Source organism: Motacilla alba, chromosome 1A (assembly GCF_015832195.1).
Source record: "Motacilla alba alba isolate MOTALB_02 chromosome 1A, Motacilla_alba_V1.0_pri, whole genome shotgun sequence".
NCBI classification, from domain to species: Eukaryota; Metazoa; Chordata; class Aves; order Passeriformes; family Motacillidae; genus Motacilla; species Motacilla alba.
Window position 1 is genome coordinate 49,328,960 of NC_052031.1, and position 25,020 is coordinate 49,353,979.

General features: G+C 44.5%; 1 protein-coding gene across 6 annotated transcripts in view; it reads right to left on the minus strand.

Annotated features, from left to right (window-relative positions):
• The window catches only part of CACNA1I (calcium voltage-gated channel subunit alpha1 I), a 164,548-nt gene that overhangs the window by 80,139 nt on the left and 59,389 nt on the right, over positions 1-25,020 (minus strand). For all 6 annotated transcript variants that reach the window (XM_038154692.1, XM_038154697.1, XM_038154694.1 and 3 more), the window contains 2 exons: positions 5,067-5,178; positions 3,934-4,067 (listed from right to left, as the gene is read on the minus strand). In XM_038154692.1, the coding sequence (XP_038010620.1) occupies positions 3,934-4,067; positions 5,067-5,178 (246 nt within the window). The remainder of the gene's footprint in view (positions 1-3,933; positions 4,068-5,066; positions 5,179-25,020) is intronic.

Consider the following 25,020-nt stretch of genomic DNA (forward strand, 5'->3'; position numbering starts at 1 on the left):
AGAACACCACAAGAATATCTCAAAATGACAACCAAAATGCCATTCCTCACACCAAAGGTAAGGACAGGATGGAATTTGACCACAGTTTGAGATCTACATGGCAAACTCCACTGTGATAATTGAGAGAGGTAAAGACAGCATTCTGTGAAAGACAGACCCACTCCTCAGTCAATGGAATTCAAGCAACAAGGAGTTAGAGAAAGATTTTGGGCATATTTTTGGGGACACGTGTGTAATCACAATCAAACACTGACACCCCCCCAACCCCACCATAGTGAAGTCCACTGCCCCTTAATTTACCTAACATGTCTCAAGGATGCCACAGAAGAGGGCAAGAGAGACAGAATTCCCACCACAGATGGTTAATTACAGCACTTGGATCATGAGAGGCAGAACAACCTCTCCCTACTTGGAATTCATGCCCCCAAGGTTAGGGACACCCTCAGGTCAGATGTATAACAGGATGGTATCTCCTTTCCTAGAGGGACAGTGGCATCATCTCCATCCACATGTGAATGCAACTTCACAGAATAGAGCGAACAGGGGCAATTGTTCCCTCTTGCATTGCTAGGGAACTGCCTGGCTTAGAAAGTTGATGAGCATGAGCCCAGAAACAAGACTCTTCCCCTAAATTCACACACATATAGACTCTGGCTGACATTTCCAATCTTATTAGCTTTCTCATTTTCTCAACTTTCAAACCACCACAGGCTCTCAACTTGAGGTAGCTGCCCTCTGAAGCTGCCTCAGTTCAAGCTCTCCAAACATACCCATCACTGTGGGAAACGAATGACGACAGACCATACCTAATCACGAAGGGAAGGGAAGAGGGACTCCCACCAGGACAGCTGGTGGTGACGAGCACAGTCTGCTTGGAATGTCTGGGAGCTTGCAACCTCCTGTCACCACAAGCAGTTGGGAATGGGAGCATCAACAAGCTGAATCCGCAGCCCTGGTTGTTTGTGCACACAAGGGGCATTGTCACTCTTCAAACCAAATTGCTTCATAAGATTTTTGGAGGTCTGAAGGGAACACTGAGGGAGAACATTAACTAATAACTGTTGTTTTGGGTTTTTTCCTAACCCTTTCAGAAAAAAAAAAAAAACCCAAAACATTTTGAAGGTGGTTAGGGGAGGGAGTGTTTGAGAGGGTAGAAAATTCTGGTGATGTCAGCTCCTATTGCCATGGAAACTGAACATTTTTAGTGACAATGGAGTCTTCCTCCTTGAGCTGCTGGGTTGCAGGGGCAAGCAGGGCAAAGGCACACGAGGGAATTCAGCTAACTAAAACTATAGCTTCTGGCTTTCCAAGGAAGTGAGGAAATAACTACAAATGATTGCCTGAATACATGGTTTATGTAACCAAAACACAGTCTGGGGCCATAGCAGCAAACACTCATTATGCTCTCTGATAAAATGTGCTGTCATGCAGTGAGCCAGGTGAAGACATCTCAGCTGCCCAGGAATGCCCCACAGAATGGGCCCTGCCTGCACCTCACTTTTCCATGCTACAGTCTATTCTTTGCAACCTTTGCTGCCTTGCTGGTATTTATTTGGAAAGGGAGAAGGGAGGAGAAAGGGCCAGGAAGTACAGTCCATATTCTTGAAACTGAGAGAAGCTGCATGGACTCCAGGCTGGGCATTGCTCCCCAACATCAGGGGTGTTTCCTTAGGAGCCAAGTTTATGACCTCCCTTACAGAAAACAAGAATCCAGGATGATGAAAAGGAGAAGGCTCTTAGAGAAAACTGATTAGCCTCTGATCAGGATCTAGCTCCCTGGCATGGAGAAAATGTGCAAGACTTAATGCTAGGTGTCCTCCCTAAGTCAATGCTAAGGCAGCATCTGGACAACATGACTTCACTAAGCTGAAGGTGTGGAATCAATAAGGATAAAGTTTGGGGCTTACATTTGAGGCTAAGCAAAAGTCTACAGTATGTAAGGACAAGTTAAAGCCTTGGATTTGATTTAAACTGTGCAGACAATTTTAATGAATTTCAAAGAATAATGAATTAATAACCACAAGCTTTTTTAAGTCGAAATACATTATATAGTCATTAGTTCTATATAACTAAATGGAAAATCTTTCTTTAGCAGAAGTCCTTTGAGATCAGATATTCTAATGAGATTACTATCATTTCATTCTGACACCTCATAAGGACAATTGCATAGAAATCAGGAAACAAATTTATTTCAGTTTTGGACCTGAAATAAAAAAATCCTCCACACAGACTATTTCATATCTAAGGGGTTGATTGAAAGTCTCCTTGACATTAAAAGAAGTTCAGATATGAGCTTTTTTTTCCTGGTTCTGCTATCAGATGCACAAGAGACTGTCTCCTCAAATTCCTGCCAGCAATGGTGACTTTTTTTTTGGTAGTGTGGATTTCATTTGTTTTCTGCATGATGTATTTGAGCTCTCCCTCTTTCATTTAGTATTTCCCCACCATCTCTTCAGACAGCACCACTCACATACCATGCTTGCAGGGACCCCAGGCAGAGCAAGACCCTCCAGTTCCCAAGCCTTTTCACCTCATGCTGGTTTTCCTGTGTCCCCCTGGAGCAGAGTCTTTCTCCCGGCACACTGCAGCGCATCACCCACACGGAGGAGCACCATGGGCTCCGACGTCCCCTTTTCAAACCTACCCAGCTTTTCCTTCCTCAGAGGCTACTGTGCTAGGGTCTTTGCTTTCCCTGCATCCAGTCTCCAGCAATTTAGCCACCAGGAGCTCAGGCTAGAACATACAGTGATCTGGCTTTCCTCAGCATCAAGTCTCAGGGGCTTTAACTGGCACTTCTCATGTGGGGCCATTTTAAATCAGATGTTAACCACAGCAGAATCAACTACAAGAAAGGTCTTCCCATCTCACCCACATTGTGTTAATTTAGAAAAGCCTACAGCTTTCATCTGCCTGTCCTCTTTCATGAACAACCTGTCTGAGAATCAGCCTTCAAATTTTTACAGCTGCACCGAGTTTGAAAATCTCTGCTCCTCCCAGAAGCAAACAATTATCTGCTTCTCCAGAGGGAATGACTTTCAAGTCTTGCTGTAGAAGAACTCTGTGAAAAGCAAATATAAAGACAGTGCTGCTCCACTCCAGGAGGAAAACTGCAAAGTGAGCTCAAACTCACTGCTAGCTCAGTCAGTAATACATGCACTTCCAGGCAACAGTGGAGCTGGTAATTCCTGGCTAAAGAAAAATAAAATTGAGGACTTCCATCTGAAAAGATGTTCATTTTTTTTTCTGTGAGAAGAGCAATATATCATATTTATTTCTGATTTTTTTTTTTTATCCCACAAGGCATTTGAATTGAAAATTAGAATTCTGGGGGAAAAAGCACATCCCACTGGTTATCAGAAATGGACATTTTGCTGTGATTTAGCCGGCAAATTGTGGTAGACTTTCCACTTGATACATGCAGAGGGGAAAATCAAAGCTTCACCATAGCAACTTTGTTGTAAAAACCCTCAAATGTCAACTTGTCCCAATAGTACTGGGGGTAATGCTGGCACAATATAAAAACAAAAAGCCCTGAATAAAAAACCTGCATTCCTACCCTTGAAACACTGCTGCTGGAAACAGAAAGGCTAGCTTTAGTTTGGTTCTGGTAAAGGTTACACCTCTTCTATCTAGACATTATAAAAACACAAAACCCCAGAAACGTCTCTGGACAAGCTCTTCAGCTGGTACAAATGAACATCCTCTGCTGAAGTTGTGCTAGACAGATGGCTGCACATCAGCTGAGGAGTTGAGCTACCTTGTCTGCTCTTTCTTCCATTGGCTGCCAACTCCAGCATAGTGGGGGTTAACCCCCAGCCCAAATCACTTGGTTGCTGCACCAGAGTGGACACTTTCTTCTCAGTTACATCATTTCTGTTCCATACAAGACTCTAGTAAACCCAGAATAAACCAACCCAGAAATTATCAACCTACCCAGCCATAACAATGAAGAAATCCAGGCGGTTCCAGGTGTCTCCAAGGTAACACTTCTTGCCAAAGATCCCCAGGGCCACCATCTTCAAGACCATTTCCATGGCGAAGAAGATGAAGATGAAATCATCAAACACCTGCCAAACAGAAACCCAAGAGCATATTTGACAAGCATTCTCTGCCTTGGACTTTCAAACACAGAATGTGAGAAAAAAATATTAATTTCAGTACTCCTGAAAATGAGATCAAGGCAGGGCTGGAAAAGTTTCTTCCATGTAGCCCTGCCATCACAGTTCCTTGCTGCTCAAGCTCAGTCAGGGCTTTTATAATTTTTTCACCCACAGGTGAAGTAACTGATGCAGACTCAGAGACTCCTTACATAGACTTGAAAAGTGGTGTTAGTTCAGCACCAGCAGATCTAAACCTGGCCAGGAAAACATTGCTTTTCCAAGATCCCCCTGGGAGGGACTCCTCATCACATTGCTGCAGATGGCTCAGCTGAGGACATAGTGCAGCTTCCTACACAGCTTGGACAGCACACACCCATCACAGAGAGAAGCTTCAGATACCAGGAGGCCTTAGCCACTGTGGATGACAGCCTTTGCTGTCACCTTCTCTTTGGGGAAGCATCAAGCACAGCTGGTGTGTTACAGTCTGGATGTACTCATGGCCCTTCTAAACATTCTCTTTATTTCCTCTCCCTTTAGGCATCCTGAATTCCACAGTATCTGTTGAATCAGTAATAGTCTTGCACATCCCCAGACTACCAAATGCATTGGGAGCTGCTGTTCCCTCCTGCCTGGATTGTGTAACCTAAGTTATTTCTCTGTGGCCTAACCCTGACCTACGTGTCTTGTGGGTGTCTGTGTCAGGAAACCTCTGCTTACGTGCAGGTTCAGGAATATTAGCAAGTGTTCAGTATTGCATAGTCACAAGTAAAGTTCATTCATTCTCTCTCTTGTCCCATTCCCCTGCTCAAAGCAAGCTCTTGCCATTTTACAGCAGGATAGCTCACTGCCAGGGACAGCCTTGCCAGCCTCTCTGGGAGGGTATCGCCCACACGCTGGAGGAAAGCATGCATGAAAATTTGTGACTTGGAATGAAGCACCATCACAACAAGAAGGAAATCTGCTTACCTGCAAGATTTTACACCTGTCAGAAAGGCAGTCCATATCCTCACATGGCTGGTACATTCCCAGGGTAACACAGTTTAGCAGAATCACCATCATGCTGACACACTCGAACCAGGTGGAAAAGAGTCAAGGAAAACTTCTGCAAAAGCATCATGGCTGAGATAAGCTTGCTCTAGGCTTGAGTAACAAAGTAGGAAGATTAAGGGAAAGAAGTGCTGATAGGCTGATTAATTACATTCCCACATTCTCTGCACCCAGTTCATCACTGCTCCGTTCCTTGATTAAGCCAAAACTCTTTTATAAAGGGAAAGCAGAGGTAGCGCAAAAGGCCTAAAGTACTTACACAAGTCAAATCATTGCCATAGTCAAACACACGCTTGCTCCTCTCCTGTTGGTTTGCAGAGTCCCTTCCCTCGTTGGTTTACTCCATCTTCCAAATACATGGAAGAGACTTTCCGAGGTGGACTATACCTAAACGTGTCACAGACCTCCAAGATCAAAATGGGCAGATTGATCTCTACGTGATTATTGCCCTTCTGGGAGGGGGGTACAAGATGAGGCTGGAACTCTCTGTTGTCCCCTCTCAGAGAAGCTTGGTGGTAAAGTGCCGCTGATCCTCTTGGGGGTAAAGAAGTGCTGCTGATCCTGTTACTGTTTCCAGCACTGACCACACTGCATGAAACTCCACAACGTGCCCAAGTTACTCACTAACTATAAGGAGAATTAGTGTTTCTGACCCCAGCTGGTGATCTGTCTATGCCCTAAAGCATGAGGATTGATAGGCCTTTTAATTGTTTTCTCAGCTACACTGGTGTCCCTGCAGATGCTTTGCTTATTCATTTGAATCCTTTGTTGATAATCTTGCTAAAATATCTGCTTTGATAATAGTTAGCAGCCCGGAGCTACATTGGCTAATTATACTTTACATTAAAAACTGTTCCTTCCTATTTATTATTAATTTGTTGTCCTATAATTTTGTCAAGTGCCACTTCATTTACGTATCACAGAAGTAGATAAAAATGGTGTATTTGTGTGACCTTTGTACTCTACATGCTCTAGCTGCCCCCTCTCACCATCCCTCTCCTCCTGAAGGAGTTTTAAAGCCTGATACACACTTTTCCAAGAACTCATTTACAGTATTTTAGCTCTAAAAGTGTGTGCATTTGTGCAGTACTTTCCAGTGTTCTCATTGCAAAGCTGTGATGTAGACTAAATAGACTTCCAGCCTCTGGCAGAAACATTCTTGGGCATTTTACACACCCCACAACAATATATCTGCCCAGTCTCCACTGTCAGACAATTTAATCTTTTTTAAATAGAAGAGGCACAAAATTATCTACTTAAAATACAACCCACTGAGTGCATCCATTTTCAGTCCTTTCAGTACTGAATCTGAAAGGGCAGCCTGTATCTCTGATCACTTCTGAAAGACATTCAGCTTCTGTGGTTTGTTCTGAGCAACTCTTCCATGCTCATTCTCTGACAGTGATTTATGACTAAACTGCACAATCTGATCTAGAAGATTATTAATTCTCTCTCTTCTCCCCCACCTGGTTTGTGGTGAGCTACCTTCAGTTGCAAAATCAGACAAGAGCAGGGCACTAGTTCTCCTGTTCCAAATATGCTCTAAGGTGACTTCAAGAATGTGTTATCACTATCCCTCACAAAGTTAATCCCATGTGCTCTACAAAGTAATGCACATGAAGCCCACCCTCGATGTAGGCTTCAAAACCAGGCCCTTTTCTGAGAGGAATGCACCAAAAGGGCACCGAGTATTTTCACTCAGGGTGTATGCAACACAACTTCAACTTCCCACCTTCCTCTCTCTTGCACATTTCTTTAATGATCAGATCTGAAGCCCAGGAAAGCAATTTGAGAGGTTTCCATTAGCTCCCACAGGGATTTTAGATAAGACTGCAGTTCTTTTTCTGGACTCTTCAAACTCTGTTTGGTGTCACCATTCCCTTACAGAACCACAGAATGGTTGACGTTGGTAGGGCCTCTGGAGGTCATCTTGTCCACTTCCCTGCTCAAAGTAGCATCAACTACAGCAGATTGCTCAGGGTTGCATCCACTTGGGGCTTGAATATCTTCAGGTATTGAGGCACCAGAACATCTCTGGGCAACCTGCTCCAGCATTCGATTATTTACACAGAAAGTAATAAGTTAAAATAGGACATATCGCACTTTTCAGGCTATGACCATTACCTGTTGCCCTGGCACTGGGCATCACTGAGCAGTCTGTGTCCTTTACTCCTCCTATAAGGTATCAATACACATGGATAAACCCTAAACCATCTCTCCTCCAGCCTGAGCAGCCCCAGGTCTCTCAGCCTTTCCATTTTTGCAGGTGCTTTGACAGTTACTGGAAAGGCAGCACCAGTGAAGCCCTGATAGAGGGATCAGTGCTGAATGACATTCTTCAAGGGGCCAAAACAGTTTCAGACCAGTCAGAGCCAACGGTTGCAAAAGTCTGGACATAAGGAGGTCAGAAGATATGTGGACAAAACCAGGGCCTCAAACCTTCCTGGAATAAATTAATGCGTGGCAAATGAAAAGCAGAAATTGTTTTAAAAGCCAGTTGGCTTTTTTTTTTTTTTTTTCCTCCAGAAAGCATGACACAAGAGAGTTTGGAGGCAGAGAGTGTTACTCTGACTACAGCCCAACTCAGGAAAGTCAGGAGTTTTTATCTAACACAGATGTACACTTCTATGCACATGCCTTGGCAGCGGCAATGCCAGGGCAGCACACTTCCATGTTTCTCTCACTGCCCTTGCAGAGCCCCCCACAAGGCCATGCAGACCATGGCAGGGTGCTGTCAACTTCTGGTGGGACCCTGAAGCACAAGACCTAACAAGACATGGCAAGCTTTCCCAAAAAGCATGAAACTTAGGCCAGCTGTGCAATCTCATCTCATCTTCCTGCTCAAAATGCCATGGCCAGTTGCAGATGATTTCTTCTCCCCTGCTTTTTAGATATCAGCTCTCAGAGTTTTGCCAGCATTGTCCAGGCTTCCCAACAATATTACAGAACCACTGGCCATTCCCAAGCTATTACAGTGGCATTAGAGAAAGCCACTGCCCCACGGTTTTCCTTTCAGAGCAGCTGGAAACACTGAAAAAGCACATCAAACCTACAGCAGAAAGGAACAAAGTGCAAGGAGAAAACCAGAGCATCTCCTACCCTGAATCAGAAGGGCTTGCTGCCTGCTTGGGTCGGTGGAGGGGGTAATTAGGACTATCTGCTTCCTTCAATGTGTCACCGTTGTAAACCACAGCTACTGCCTCCTGTCACCACAGCAACAGCCTGCAGCCAGGTTTATCATCTTTCTTTTGGTGATGCCTCCCCTCTCCCACATCCCTCACCCCCCTCCTTTTCCCTGTGCCTGAGCCTGTAATTAATTGCAGCTGCTGACAAAGCCAGTCTTCATAATCTGCATCATTCAGTCAGAAGTTTCGTTATTAATTAACTTCTTTCAAAGTTTAAATCTCCTAATTACCAGCAAACCCATGCACATGTTCTCCCCGCCCCGCTCCAGCCCTTCCTCACTGCTCCTCTCCCTTCCCACAGCCTCATTCCCAATATCTTTCCCAGTGAATTCTGGGGCCTGCAAATGGTTTGAAAAACTAAAAGGAGACCCACACAAATTCTGCCCATGGTCAGCTTCTCTCCTCAGCCACCACAAAGTGCACCAGAAAATTCACAGGAATCCACTATGTAATAACTTGCCCTTAAAGGGAGGGTTTTTTCCCCACTAACTGTTACAGTTCACAGTTGATTCAAACCCTTTCAGATAAAAGAACCATGGCCCTCATTTGAAAAAAAAAATATATATATACAGCAAAAGAAGTAATTCCTGAGTTAATCACAGAATATTCTCAGCTGGGAGGATCCACAATGATCATTGAGTAACCATGGGCTGGTCTCATTATCCACAGAAGTGTCTCCCCCTTAAAAAAGTTTTGGTCATTTCAGCACTCTCTGGAGACATCAAGATCCATATCTAGATTATATTTTGCCTAAAAAACTTTTACTGGTTCTATAGCTGGTGCCTGCCTGTGGCAGCAAGAGTTTTCTTTGCTGCTGGGTGCCAACCCTGTCCTTCTGCACCCCGAGCAGGGCCTGGCCAGCTGCTGGCCAGAGACAGCCACTGTCAATCTATTGATCCTCCACACCCTATGGACAGGGCAACTCTGGGATGAGGATACATTCAACAGGGACATGCATCACCAGCACACACCCCAAACCATCTGGGATGCACTGAAAGCCACAAACTACAGAACACTTAAGGAGATATGCAGATGTTTCTGGGACATGTTTTGTGGTAGTGCTTGATAACACAACTGTGCATAATGGAAAAATATGTTAGAAACAGGTGATGGGAGACAGGCAAAGCTTTTGGGCTCAATTTCTGAATGACAAATAGCAGAAGAAACGTCTGCTGTGCTGCAGCTGTAAATACCTTGCACCTAAAAAGCTGAGTACCACTTAAAGTTCTTGGGATTGACCCTAATCTCCATTTTTTATCACTGACAAAAACACAACAGAGCAAAATAAAACAGTGCTTTGGGGACCCCTCTCTTCTTCCTCCGTCATCAGCTGCAGAGGCACAAGTAGCTCCCAGAGGCTGGCAGGCACTTCTAACAGCAGAGAAAATATAAAAGCTTTATAAGCATGGCAATACCTCAGTGTTTCCTGCTGCTATTTCCAAACTACTCCTAGGATATGCCTTGTGCCAATTAAAGTCCTGAATGTCTCAGACCTGATTAATGTGCAGAGAAATGCCTGACTACAAAGCATTTCCAGCAAGGGGGAAAATCCTGCCAGCCCTATGGTATGGCTGGTCATGGCAGAACCTGTTCCTACCCCAACAGAGAACAGCTCAGTGACTCAAGTGAGAGCATGGAGCCCCATGCAATGCATCGCAAACACTTGTGGCATCCCATCTCTGAGCTGCAGGCTCGGCTGAGGACTCTCTGCATCACATCTGCATGAGCACTCCTCTCTGCTTCCCCTTTGGGCTCCTCCCCACCTACCACTCATCCCACCTTCCTTCCCACCAGCTAAATGGCCTCACCCTGTCATTCCAGTCTGCAGTGATTACATTTTCTTGCCCACCTTTTGAAACAAGCTAAGGACAGAGCTATGTTCCTTCCCTACTTTCCTTCCCTGCTTTGTGACTGTCCTGCAAGAAGCCAGTAGGATGCTGTACTTGAAGCAGGACAGTTAATATTTCATGATAATGGAAGGAGGGATTTGTTGTAAAGGTCAGGGAAGGCAACAGCCCTGAGGAAAGAAATGCTCATTTTCTCTACCTCCTTGCTGTTGTCTTTTGAAAATGTTTTCACAGGCAAATTTCACTCTTTGCCCCCTCCCACTTTTTCTTATCAACACTCAGCTTTTGTGGGTTTTTTTCCCTTCCGGGTTGATACATGGGAGTTTTGTCTTTTTCCTACAAAATAAACTGGCAGAATCAACAGGGTTCTTTCTATTCAGCTCAGTCTGCTGAGCTAACTCACTAGAAGAAATTGAATGTAACACTGTGTTCACGTGAAGGAAAATACCTCTCAAAATTTGTTTGTGTTCAAATAGATCAAAGCAATCAAAACATCTTTTCAAACAAGAAACTTTAAAAATCCCATTTTGTTAAGACTGAAGAATTTCTTCTATGTCTTTTTCAGTGCAAAGAAAAAAATTCAACATAACAGGAAAAAAAAGGTTGTTTGGTTTGGTTTTTTTTCTGACCCAACAGAACACCCCGTTCTGTTTGGAGTTCTAAGTTTCTGTTGGAAATCAAATGCCAACACCCAGCATTGCAGTGCTGGGATTTCATGGTGGCCAAGCCACAAGGGCAGTTTATAAAGCATTCTTGCAAGCACTCAAGGTTGACATGCTCTGGGTGTTCCCATGTAGCGCAATCTTGTATACATTTGCTTTCATCCCACCATCATTTGTACACTTTTCTGAAAGAGCAGCACCTGAACTTCAGACACCTGACATAAGCATTACCAAGGTCTTCAAGCCTTCAACAATATTGATGCCAAGGAAAGGACTGTGGTACAGCCAAGTGCAGAGAAACTGCACTGTTACATTGATTTGAGAGGCATTGGGGAAGGCTTAACTTGTGTTGGTGTTACTGGCAGGCAGGACAAGAAACTGCAGAAGGGGGATGCAGTAGAGAAATTTTAAGTGGTTGGCAATGCTCCTCTGTTTCTGCCCTTTGGAAGGGATGTTCTATCAAGCACAGGTTCATTAAAAAGGTCAAAGATTCAGTTGTTCCCATGTTAAACCAGATGAACACCAAAAAAACCAAAGCACCATTGGTCAGACCCTCTGATCATACTTCCAGGGGCTGCTCAGAAAGTGGGTCCTGAATGAGGCCGCACAGGCTTTTGGCTGCATAGCTCGGTTTTCATTAAGTTCTCAGTTAAATTTGAATTTAAGTCAGTTGTTTCTCAGGCACCATATCATATTCCCCTTCAAAGTTTGGCAAGGATTGAAGATGGGTTTTGAAAAATTTTGTTAGGTTTGCGTTTTTTCATTACAGAAACAAGATGAAGCAAATATCTCCTTTCTTAAAACTCTTTCCATAATGATTTATTCAGATGTTCTAAATGCATCCATTAAACTCTCAAGTCCACTAAAACCGAAAATAGTAGTAAGAAATTTCTGTCAGGAAAAATACACAGTGAAGATTAAAGGGCTAAGAAAGAACCTGAAGAAAAAAGAGGTATTAACACAATGAGACAAGTCTTCAGATACTCCAGAAATGGGAGACAACAGGAGACTCTGACCTCATATAGGGCCCCTAATCAAACAGGAGGCTACACGGAAAAGCAAGGCTTCTTTCAGATACCCTTGACCACCAGGACTCATTGGTACTAAAGCTAGCATGAGTTACACCAAGAATTCTGTCTGTCTGTCACACCATTTACATGGACACACGCTGGTGTTGTAAAGCAGCTTGGTGTTTTCTCCAGGAGGGGTGTGTGCATCCCACCACTAATTCCATCTCACAAAACCATGCATCCTCATCCATGCTGCTGCACAGCCCTGCTATTAATGATTACCTCCTGCCTGTAGCAGCTGAGCCCCAGAGCTTCTCAAATGATAATGACCCACCTCCAAATTGCATCTGTCTTTCAGGGTGCAACAGAGCATCTGTTTAACAGTGTGCAGCATTCCTACAAAGCTGTTTACTACAGAAAGCATGAAAAAATACTGTACCTAGGAATAAACCCACCTGAGAACCTTTTTTTTAGGTCAGATGAAAGTAATTATCCAAGTTTAAACTTAAGCAGGGTATTAGAGATAATGACTGTAACTGGAGAAAGAGCTTTTTAATACCCTCAGATGGCTGGGATTGAGGTTGCCTGTCTTTCCTGCCAGGAAAGCAATACTCCACCATGCTGTGGAACCAGTTCAAGACTGACTTGAGGAATCACACCTCCTGCTGACTCCCAAATGGTGCCTCCTGCAGCATTCTGGCTCTGCCTTGCAGATAACTATCCAAAATCTGACCTGGCTTCACATTAGGAGCTTCAACAAGGTCACAGCATGAGGCTATAGGACTGCAGCTTGGACCATTGATATGCTGTGTGACAGGTGAAAGAATTTTGCTCCAAAATCTCCTAGTCAGAGTGACAGATCCAGCAGTTGCTTCCTGCTGCAAATGGAGTCATAGGAGTAACAGACACCAGAGAAGGACCAGCTGAGAAAACCACCTGACCCACAAAACTGGGGTCCAAATTTTAAAGTTCTTATTGTTTACTGATATTTCACATAACACAGGCAATTCCCTATTGACAGCAGCGGCAAAGTAGGGACCTTGGAAGAGCTAGTCTTTGATTTTGGACTCAGTTGGACCTCTGCTCCAGAGACGAGCTGAACTCGGCAGGCCAAAACAGGAAGGTATTTGTAGTTCAGAAGTGGTTTCAATTAGTAATGTGCTCCAGAATGATGAAATCTGAATTTTACCAGTGTAGCTGAATGTTCTGGTACAGTGCCCCATCCTCCATGATCCCAGGAAGTGACATGATCAGAGAGACTGGTGGAGTCACCATTCTCTAACCAGAGCCCAAGCCACTTTTTATCAGATTTCATCTGGCTGTGGCCAAGCTTACTTGGTGGAAATTTCCTTCTAAAGTATAAAAAAAGCGTTTTACAAGGGGAAAGGAAAAAATATCCCCCAGTCCTCCCTCTGCTTCTGTGTTTCATTGCCCTGTGACCCAGCAGCTTCATCCAAAATTGTGTGAGTGCTCCTCAGCACCTGTCAAACTGATGCAACAGTCCTGCCGTGTTTGGTAGTGCTGCAGTCCCTTCTTTTACCATCAAACCATGATAGGTTTGAACAGGGTCCTCATCTTGGGTGGGCCCACTAGACATAACCACTAAATAAATACAGCACCATAACAGCAGTGATTGTGTGACTCAATTTCAAGGAAGAAAGAGGAAAGAACCAGCAATGTTAGATTTAGGAGGGCAGGCGTGGATGCCTTGGGACAGGCAGGGAAGAGAAATTTAGAAGGAAAGCTGTACTTTTATGCCCCCTCACTGCTCCTAATGTTGTTAGGTTTGCTTATGGGTGGGTGTAGGGTTTGTCCTCTTGTTATGGGTTTTAGGTTCTGTATACCTTGGGAAGCCATCTGTGGGGCATGAAGAGGATATTCCAATGAACCTCCTGAAGTAGGTGCTGCTATGCAGCTCCCAGCCACTGCCCAGGCTTGAGCTGGGAGTCACCACCCTCAGACTGGAGGCACAGAACCATGAAGGACAGAGATTTGGGTCCTGGGTGCTGAACTTTACAGCAAATACAAAGGAAGGATGGAATGTCTTTGAATAAGAAGCCATTCCCCTGGAGAAGAAATAGGGTAGAAGAAACTTCACCAGCACCAAAGGGCTAAAGCCCACCAAACAATAACTGTGCTCCTGTTCCTTTTCCTTGCACTGGTTTCTTTGTTCAGCATTGCCATCTTTCTCGTCCATAGTAGTTTTCAGATGTTAAAAACTACTTTTTCCATTCTTTGCAGCTTCCCACCTATCCCTGTCAAAGGCCACACAAGTGCAAGCTGAGCTTAGAGGGATGTACAACTCAAATATGTCTGAAGGCAGTGCAGGACACCTTTAATAAAAGGTCATTTTGCCTAGCAGGAATGTAAGGATGACAATGAAAATACAAAAGGTAGATTAAGGACCTTCTCACAGTTTAAAAGGGGGGTATGCCCTTCTGCACAGGGGCTCTTCTCTCTGCAGGTTTCAGGGCAGTATCACGTACCCCAGCACACCACCTGGCGAAGGATGTGGAAGTAAGCACCTTGCTCCTCCAGACAGCCAGTTTCCAAGGCTAAATTATCTTAGAGGGTACTCTGCCTCTAGTAGAAGTGCTAGATTAGAGGGGCAGAAAGAAATGCAGAGTGGCTTTATTCTTTCTCTCTTCTCCCAGCAGTGTGATGTTTTCAGCGGCTGGAACATCACTAAATCCTATGCTGGGTGCTTAGCTTAGCAGGATTTTCTGACAAGTGCTTCAGAACAGAAAAAAAAAACCAAAAAAAAAAAACGTGCAGGGACAAAGCTTTGCAGCAAAGTAAATAAAGATTAATTCAGAAGTGTAGTGAGTGCTCAGGTAAGGTCACTCAGAAGAAATTGCATACAGTCTAGGTAAAAATCCAGGGCAGTAACAGAGAGCTGGATACAAACTCCTGTTGCTTGTTTCATTTATTGGCTGTAATTAAAGAAATTTTCAGAGTTTAAGTTGGCACCACCCCCTATTTTGAGCACACCTTTTTCTTCTCAGTTTTTAATTGTTTTGAAGGCTTGTAGCTGGCCATTCTGCCCTGGTTCCCTGAGGGTATTCTGGAAGATTTGGCACCAATGTCCTGCAGGACACGTGCCTGGAGAAAAGACTGCAGATGACTGAGCCAATCTGTCTCAGCAGATAACTGGAAGCTAGGAGCTCCAGCCAGGCTCACAGCAGCTGCTGGAACCTCCTCAAGCACACAACTGGGCTGTGGATGCACTCCTGAAAAGGAAGGTCCTGATGTGTCTGTGTGACAAAGGGCAGGAGAGATTCTCAGTATTTAAGCTTCTCATCTGAGGAGGAAAAGAGACCCTGTGGTGGGTGAGCAGATGTGTCAGCACTCTCCTAGTACATCTGGTCTCTTTTCCATCCCTCCTCTTACATCCTGCAACAAAGAGCAGTCAGAGAAAACGAGATTATATAAATTGTCTAGTATTTTCCTTCAAGACACCATGTGAACTTCTACTGAGTTCCACACCTACCTCTTAAGGTACATAAATCCTTCCCCTTTGTTCCTGATTAGACAGCCAGCACAAGAAGAGCGGAGTTTTTCAAAAGTGTCCCTAGTTCGGGTTTTCCAATGCATGAGCTTCTTAGAGACTGGTTTTCAGGATGTGTAATACTTTTAATTTCTAACACAGAAAAGCTCTGCTCCCACTATCTCAAGTGAGATGGCCAAAGACCAGAGTTCACTTTAAATAAAAAATAACCAAAAGAAACAACATCACCCAGCAATGACACAGTAAGTTACTACCAGGGCTGCATTGAGATCCAGGTGTTCCTGACACCCAGTGCATGTTCACTAAAGGCTCAGCTTTCTGGCTAGCTGACAGATTGAACCACGCCAGGGAAAGGAGCCAACATGACTCACGCTCAATCACTGCGATGTCAACAGTGCTGAGTGCTGTTTTAGGGGGAGGTTAAATGCTGTGAATGTGCTAAGCATTAACAATATTAAAATATTATTAGTATTATTTATGAGGTATCTCCACGTGTCCTAGATGATGCTAGCCAAGATCAAATTATGCAAAATGTTACATAAACATGCAGTAGAACATGCTGCCTGCTCCAAAAGGTTTTTAATCTAACTGAACAGGACAGGCTAACGATGCATTATGATTTCTGCTTCACACACAAGAAGCAAGAGCACAGAGAAGTGAATGCATTTACCAAAGAGCAGGCAGGAAACATGGGGCAAAGCTGAGAGCTGAGCAAGAGTCTCCCAAACTGTTCTCCAGCATCTTTGACTTCAGAGCATTCTCAATCTCAACTACTACAGCCTTTGATGAGGACAGTGCTCACAAGGAAAATTATTTCCCCAAAAATCTTTCCTAAGAACAATGGGAGAAGCGTCCAAGTTCCACATGTAGAGGCAAGCAAAGTACTGCAAATAGATTAGCGTAAATGCAGGTCTCCCTGCATTCAGAGAGGTTTCTGGCTGTTCAGGTGTGCAGGATAAACAGGCAAGAGCCACAAGACACACGCTCTCTACCTCATCTTCCACTGATACCTTCCCTGGGACCTCAAGATAAAATTCAGCCCATAGTTTTGATTGTGTGACACTAAAACCAGTCTAACACCCACACATCTCTCTCTTTTCCAATCTGCCAAAGAATTTGCTACCTTCCAAGGGCACTCCAGGTTCCTTGAACAGAAAACACAATATATAAGAGCGGGTTACCAACACAATTCACTGCAGACCAACCGTCTCTGAAAAAGGCAGGTCCTACACAGCATGTTGCTAATAGGGCAGGCTAGCTAAAGCCTTCATCAATCAGAGCAGCATAGTTCTACTGCCTCTTTGATGTCTTTCTGCCTGTTGTCTTCATCGCCTCTATTCAGATTTAGGACTGGTACCACATTTGTATTCCTGTGACCTATTTGTTTTCATATATATTCAACTTCACACTCTATTTATTCTAGAGTTTTTGACAGCCTCTGGAAATACATGTTTCTTCCTCTTATTTACAGTCTAACTTATTTTTCCCCATGCTCTTTCCAGTCAGAAATTTCAGTTGTGCATTAATCTCACTTCATTTTGGACACACAGGTGATAGCCTTGCCCATTACCCCATCCTTACTTTCTAGCCATGCCAAATATTTCCTTTTCTCTTTTCAGAGTCTCTCATGAGCCTTTTAGTTTTAACACCCAATCTCCATTCTGCCTGACTCTGTAGGAACTACTTCTTTATTAGGTTGCTGTTTGGTACCTCCTAGACATCCATTTAAGAATTTAAAATTTTTAAATAACACCAAGGGATCACATGCATTTCCTCTGTCCCATGCAGCTTCCCTTACCTTCACTAGGTCAGCTGCCCTCACATTCCTGCCTCCTCTCCGTAGTGCACACTGATTCAATACTGCCACTGCAAAGGTGTCCCTGCCCACAGCGGAGGGGTTGGAACAAGCTGATCTTTAAGGTCCCTTTCAACCCAAACTATTCTATGATTGTGTCGAGGGTGGTGAGGCACCTAAAATGGTTGCCCAAAGAAGCAGTACCTTTTCCTGGGAATGTTCAAGGACAGATTGGATGGGCTCTGAGCAGCCTGGTCTTGTGAAAGTTGTCCCTGCTCTTGGCTGAGGAGTTGGAACAAGATGATCTGTAAGGTCTCTTCCAACTCACACCATTCTATGATACTTAACTACATCACTTCCACAGAACACTTCCAAAACTTCCCTTCCGCTTCTCACAATTAAGTGACTTTACCATGAGGTTGGAAGAAAGATGATTACTTAGCTGAGACGTAGCTAGTACAAAATGTTGGTGAGCAGAGTACAAAACCCAGCCGTCTTCCCCTAACCAGAGGGCAGGGCTCCAGTAGGGTCTCAGCAGCCTGCAAAGGTCCACTGCAGAGAAGGCTGCATCATTTTGCAGACATTTCAGCCCCTGGATCAGCAGATCACCAAGGCAAAGAGTCATAAAATTATTGGTAATCTGCCCAGCTCAGCAAGATGAGACATTGTCAGTGTCATCTGGAGGAGCATCAGTGACCAGATATATGTGATAAATTAGTTCTTGGTGGATTAGGATGGCTGCTTCCTTCCCTGTCAGAGGACCCATCAGGAGCAGTAGTTTGATGTGCTGCTCTCTGAGAAAACATACCATCTCCTACTAGAGTCAGGATACCTACAGCTGAAAGACCCATCAACGTCTGCAAATTTATTTTTCAAACCCTACATGCAGCATCCTTTTTCAAACACACCTAGCAGTGACTTAATAAAACTCTTCTCTATACAATCTTTTTGTTTCTCCGAGAATGATTCTTCCTACCCAGATACAATCAGACATGGAGTCAGAGGTGTAGTAGGAAAAACTACCGCAGAAGATTTAGGCTCCTTACTCATGATCTACCCTTATATTTCAAGACTTACTTCCTACAGATTCTTACATGCCCCAAGCACTCATCCATTTTGCTGCCAGGATGCACACTGCTTCAAGTGCCCATCCCCATGGAATGCTGTGCAGGAAGGATGTTTGGTTTGGTCTGAGTCAGGTAAGGGTCAAAAATAATTTAAAATTTTTCAGCGAGGAAAAGAAGGGACAGCTCTGTCATAACACCTCTTTGAAAAAAGTAAAACCCCCTCTGCGGTACTGCTTGTCTCTGGAAGAGGAGCTGCCATACCTGTTCCTGTGGCAGGAGGCTGAGGCAGGAGGTGTCAGCACCTGCACAGCGCGTGCAGCAGGTGTGCAGCACAGTGTGTGCAGCACAGCCTCCTGCCAGGCACTGCACTGCGCTTAAAGAGCTTCCACGTTATTTGTGAGAGTGAGTGGAAGGGAAAGAAAAACCAGAGCATAGGTCAGGATAGTAAAGACAGACTTGGCACACGGTGAGGAGACAGCCACTGTGGACCCACAGTAAATCTCAAAGAGCGACTGCAAAAGAGCTCCCATCTTTCACGGAAAGAACAGCCTGTCCCTACAGCCAGCTCCACTCCCCACCCCCCTGCCATCAGGAAGAATGGCAAATCCCCAGCTAACAGTAAGATGGCTGAGGTTCTGCAGCCCCGCGGGCACCCTTGCCAGGGCAGTCAGAGTGTGCCAAGTCTGGAACCAAACACCCACTCAAACCCCTGCAGGCTGCACCAGGCTGATAAAGCAATTTTCCCCACACCACTCTGCCTCACTCTGCACTCTTCCCACCCACGTGCCACAAAAACTGGGGAGGAGGGTAGAAAGGAAAATCAAATTTGCACTAATGTTTTATGCACAGCAACCCATAGTATATTTTTTTCTTTGTTTTAGTTTACCTTCATTTCTCTAGGATAATTAGTTTTAGCAGCACTTCAAAAAAACTTTTCAGCCTCACAGAGCCATAAGTTTCCAAATGACAATTGCACATCAGGCTGCACTCTGATGTACAAAGCTTTTAGTGGTCCTGTCTACCTCCCTGCTTTAAGACCATTTCCACAAACTTTCCACATACATGCCCGATCCTTCCCTCTCCTGTTAGTAAACACTTTTTCCCTCACGCTCTTCCTTTCAACTTCCCCATGCTGCCTGACAGGATTTTGTTTGAAGGTGGATAAAAAAGAAATTATAGACTAATGTTGGTCCCATTACTGGCTGCTGCATTACAGCTTTCCAAAGCAAGAAGCACTGAACCCGTGCAAATGTAACATAGACAAGGATATAGGCCACATACACAGGACAACCATCAGCTGATACAGGTCTTTCACTGGGAAGGCATTTACACTCAGGTGATTTGATAGTCTGTCAAGTGAGTTGTTTCTTCAGTAGAATGCCCAGGCTTTTTGGTGACATATTTGATGCACTTATTTTTAAATTATCAAAGTCCTCTATTTTAAACCATTCATACCTATTTGAAAACTTAATCTCTCTCTTGAGAAGGCCTTTTCTTCCCATTTTTGAGAACTGCCCAATTTTTTTCAATTAACCCTAATTTAAAAGAAACCGAGAAATAAGCAATCATCATTTTTCATTGCACTGAAACCCTCTGCTCTGCATAAGGAATTGCAGTGATCCTTTAGCACCCTCTCTTGTAACTAGCACCATCAAGGTCCAAAACAAAGCCACTGAAGCCAGGAAATCCCTCCATCCTCACAGACAGGGTCCTGAGTAAAGCAGCCACCTGTCAGTCCACGGCACAGAGAATTTCTCCAAACACAGGTAAGACCCTGACTACTTGACTTAGGGTTAGACAACCATCTCCCCTTCCCAGACCCCATCAAATATTGGCTACCTCACCTCTAATCTCAATAGCATTTAATTGGGAATCCATGCTTATTTTCTTACATATTACATCAGGAGGGAGCAGCATGGATGTGCATGTGCAGGATTGTCTGCTTCTTTGGGCCAAGAGTAGCATAACCTTCCCTTTTTACCCAGGCACTATGATCACTCACTGGGTGAGGTTTTGCTTCTCGCTTCAGGCTGGTGAGACACAGCACAAGACTGGGATAAAGCAACCAAGGCAGAGGAGAGCAGGAATCCATGAAATACTTGGCATTCCTATGGAAACACAACCAGTTTTGTACCTGATCCAGGGAGAATCACCCTTCCATAGGAAGGAGCCTCCCACATTCTAGCAATTCTCCTGCTTCCCTTTTAGTCGTGAAATGGTTCCAAAAAAAAAAAAAAGAAAAAAAACCCCAGTTTAGCATTGGAGGAGTTTTTCATGGGTTATCTTTTAGGAGCAGAGATGGTTCTTTCCAGCCCTAGCAGATGGAAACTAATGGCACATTATGCACCTAACCCTGGCAGGGACAGAAAAACAGCTGCAGGAAAGCAGATCTGAATTCCCCAAGCCCTTCACAATGCAGCCGCTTTCTAATGTGCTTTAGAGCATGTGGTGGCATAATGGAAAGGTTTTATTAACACAGAACCTGCATAACTCAATTGTGAGTTTTAACCCAGTACAAATCACGTCAGTAAAGCCTGTCTGCCTAATCCCCATTCTGCAGCTGGAATAGCAGAGGACGATGGCTCAGCTGAAGGAAATACAAACTGGGACAGCTCCAGTGCTTACCATGCAGTGGCTTTTCAGAAGGGTCCTATATTTGTACACTGGGCAGGAATAGCCTGTAACTCCATCAGCCTGTGGAGCTCTAAACCCATTTAACATATCAACACAGAATCATATCTTAGTTAATTATTTAATTTGGAAGGGACCTTAAAATGCTCTAGTTCCAGCCACTGTGGCAGGGATACCACCCACTAGATCGGGTTGCTCAGGGTCTCATCCAATCTGGCCTTAAACCAGGGGAATAGAAGATGGCAACTGCTTCAGTCTTGCCAGGGTGACTCAACACTACCTGTGGGACAGGACCACACAATTGCAGTCAAAAGCAGAGCACAGATCTGTCAGGGCTGATTCATGAGGCCACTTGCACATATCTAATCACGCTTCCTGTGATGCAGAGATAGGGCTGGGCAGGCTCAACCTGGTTTTAAGACACTCGCTGAAAACTGCACAAAACACTTCCTCACAGCAAGGCTGGGATAAAGATATCTCACCCATGGGAGCTAGGCTCCTCAGGAATCTATAAATGGAAGTAGAGAGATGCCCAACACACACTGTGTATCAGGAAAGCCAGTCAGTAAGACTGAAGACTGGTCTCAAGTTTTACCTGAAAGATAGTGAGACACAGGGGTTTTATCAGTTACTACAGCGAAAGACAGATGGATTTGGGGCTTGTGACAGAATGATGAAGAGTGAAGCTAAAATTCAGGACAGGGCTTGCTTGACCAAATTCAGTCACTCAGCTCTGTCACTTCTGATTTCACATTAAAACTTCCACCTCTTCCTATAGCAGCACCTCCAGCTTGCCTCACCTTACACACAGGTTAGTGAAACATTTAGCTACAGTTTTAGGTTCAAGCCTTGGAAAAAGCTCTCCATGCTGCCATGCTCCTTTTCTGGTGTTCTGTGGACAGGGTCTCTGTTCTAGCATTTCTGCTGTCTTTTCTTGCCATGAAGTTACTCTGTTTCTAGACTACACAATTATATCATCAAGGTTCTCACCAGCTGTACCATTTATTTGACGATGACAAATCTAGAGGAAAAAAAATGCAGATCCCTATTATGTTGCTGGATGTGTAGGGAGAGAAGAACTGTTTATTCATCACTGACCCTTTAAAACAAATATTTTCCTGTCTGGTTTAGAAAACATGCCTCATCTGAGTAAAATTTAGCTCAAATCTCCTTTCTGTTTTTCTGTTGCTCTTCAAACAGGGAATTTCAGAGACTGCTTCACTGATGAGAAAAAATGGATTTGGTTTATTTCAGGAGCGGAGGTTGTGCCTTGGTTCTCTCAGATATATGAAACATCCCTTGATTGTGCAAATGCATCCTGATGGTGTCTTTGTGTTCTTGTCACTCCTGATTTATGGGGGCCTTTTCTACACTCAGAAAAAGAATTTGCATTTCAATTTCCATTACTTGTTTCTCTCCTCACAGCACTCCAGCTCTAGAAGAGAGCTTGTACTCTGGTTCCCCCCAGCTGGCCCACATTGCTCTGGCCTCGGGGAGGATACAGGAATAGGGGCACTACAGGCTCTCCTCTATGGGAACAAGGCTCATGCTGCCATGGTCTCTGGTGAGATAGACCTCTGCTTATGCCCAGCGAGGACCCCTGGCACGTTTGCTCCTGTCTCTCAGCCCTCCCTCCATGCTGTGATGAAGGGGAAGGCATCGGGTCTGTCGCCTGCCTGGTTCCCAGCACAGGCCCTTGCTGGCACGCCTGTTCTGAAAACAGCAGCCAACAAAAGAGCGAGGCCAACTAGGAACGCTCACCCCTTGCCTTCTCCACTCTTACAGGGATGGCAGGAGGACAAGCAGGAAGCCTTGGGAACTCGTCCCTTCCTTGTGCCTGTTCTGAGGTGAGCTTGGAAGCAGACTCCTATCCAAAACCACCTGAAAGCATATCACATGTCTTGGACAGGTGGGTTGCACAGGGATCCAAAAGCCACTATCCCCTCTAGGCTTCATCTTTACCCCTCCTGCAAACCTGGTGGCTGCAGTAAGTTCCTGTGCCAGCCCAGGCACTGCTCTCTCAGCCCTGCACTGTCTCTTCTCATTTGTGCAGTCTGGATGGGCTGTCACAGGCAGCCTGAGCATGCTACAAACCTTCCGAGCCTGCACAAGGGGTGGGCTTGGAGCCAGCAATGTGTGGGAAACCACATGGGCTGCACTGCATCCACCTCGCAGCTAAACTGGGGCTTTGATAGATGTAGTTCATGTCTACCTAGGAAACATTAGAAGCTTTGAAAGGAAAAAAAAATGATAAAAGATAGCTTCAGAAACGGGGGAGGAGTTGCCAGGACACATCAAGTTTTAAAGATGTGAGTTGCAGAAATGCATTAAGGCTGGTTTTTCAGAGCTGTCAGCCCCACAGCCTTTATCAAAACTGAACTCAGTTAAAAATAGGAGAAGCAAACTGAATCTTATTGAACATTTGTTTGGACATTAAGGCCACAGATTCCTAATAGGTTGTTGGAAGTCAAACGTCATGGGCCATAAGCCTGTGTCATCTTAATTTGCAATGGCCTGAAACAATGTATTCAAGAATGCATTTTGCTTTGACTTGTTTGAAGTACATTTGTTTTGACCTAAGGGTTTTGACTGTCACCATTACCATGTTGACTTTTACATTAACATATAAAGCCAAAGGAAATGTTTTGAGCTGATTAAAACATGCACATCATTTCCAGGGGGCGGAAAGATGACAATAAATTTGTGCTGACTTCACTGAATCAGCAATTTCCAACTGAACCCAGTTCCAGGGCAAAATTCTCCAGAAGCACCATTGGGAATTGTCATGCTGTCCCCAGTGTTCATCTGAGACACTACACACTACGGCTGGACAGTTTCAAACACCCAATTTTGGCCCCTTTTTCTCCACTGGGTTCCTTTTTTTTTTTTTTTTTTGACTTTCAAATGTTTGTACAGAGTGCTGAAAGCCATCATGTTCAGCAGCATCTGCCCTATTTATCCAGCTCCCAGCTGGCTGCAGAGGAGCTTTCATCAGTGGGTCTGAACTCACAAATGCTGACACAGAGATTATCCACCCTGTGAAGAACAGTTTAACCAGATTAATCGGTGGGAGGTCCCCTCAGCCTCTTCCCTGCAGAGTCCTACAGCAAAGGATTGGCATAATCTATGATTGGCATAATCATAAAATAGCTCTCAGAGCCTATGGCGTATGCTCCCCTAGGAGGAAGCTACCTGATTCCCCAGGATGCTCAATCCCCTTTTCCAAACTGGACTTGGCTGCTTTGCAGTGCCCACCCTCCCCTTTCAGGGAAGGGCCAATCCTGAAGGACAGTGGTGGGGTGGGGCAGGAGATTGCATTCATTTTCCATACCCTGGAGCTGGCAGCCCTGCTCCCAGCACAGTATATTATGGTAGTAGGGACACGGAGCAATAGCGCCGTAGCCCTCAACCCCTTAAACCTATCAAGTTTACACAGCAGGGTGAAGTAAGGGGAATTACTGACAGTCCTTTCTCACCTGCTGACTCCAATTTGCTTGTTTTCATTGGAGCTGATAAAGAAACAAACCATTTAGTCAGCAAATCCAAGCCCAGGAATCAATCACATTCCCTCAGCACCTCTTGCATTGTCAGAGGAGACAGAAGCAGGAAAGATCGATCAAGTAACACCTTACCCAGACTTAAACAAGGGAGCAAGGTTTGACATTAGCATTTCTACAACTACCTCTCTCTTTATTTTTTACTCCCCTCTCTCCCCTTCAAGCCTAGCTTTAAACATCTCAAAACAGGCTGATTTTAAGGTGAACTAGATATCCTGGCAATGGATGATGACTAATACACTATGAATGACAGAAACTTGGTGGAACACTAAAAAGCAAATTAGATGTTATAATACCTGGAAGCAAGTTATACAGAGAAGTGGGTTCAAGCCAAAGGGTTGAAGGAATAATGCAGTCTTTTCAATATCTTGGTGAGTTAATTCAGAAAACCTTAAAACTCTTAAGGGGAAAAATATGTGCAGAAGATCATACCATCGACTCTGCATGAATTCACAACCCCAGGAGTTACAACACATTTATAATCCCATACTGCACATCTATCATCAGGGCTGCAGCTAAAGACAGCTAGGTATGCAGTTTTGAAAGAACACACAATTTCTGAAAAATTAAGATGGTGGAATTCACCTGTAAGCTGGCACAAAGAACCCAAC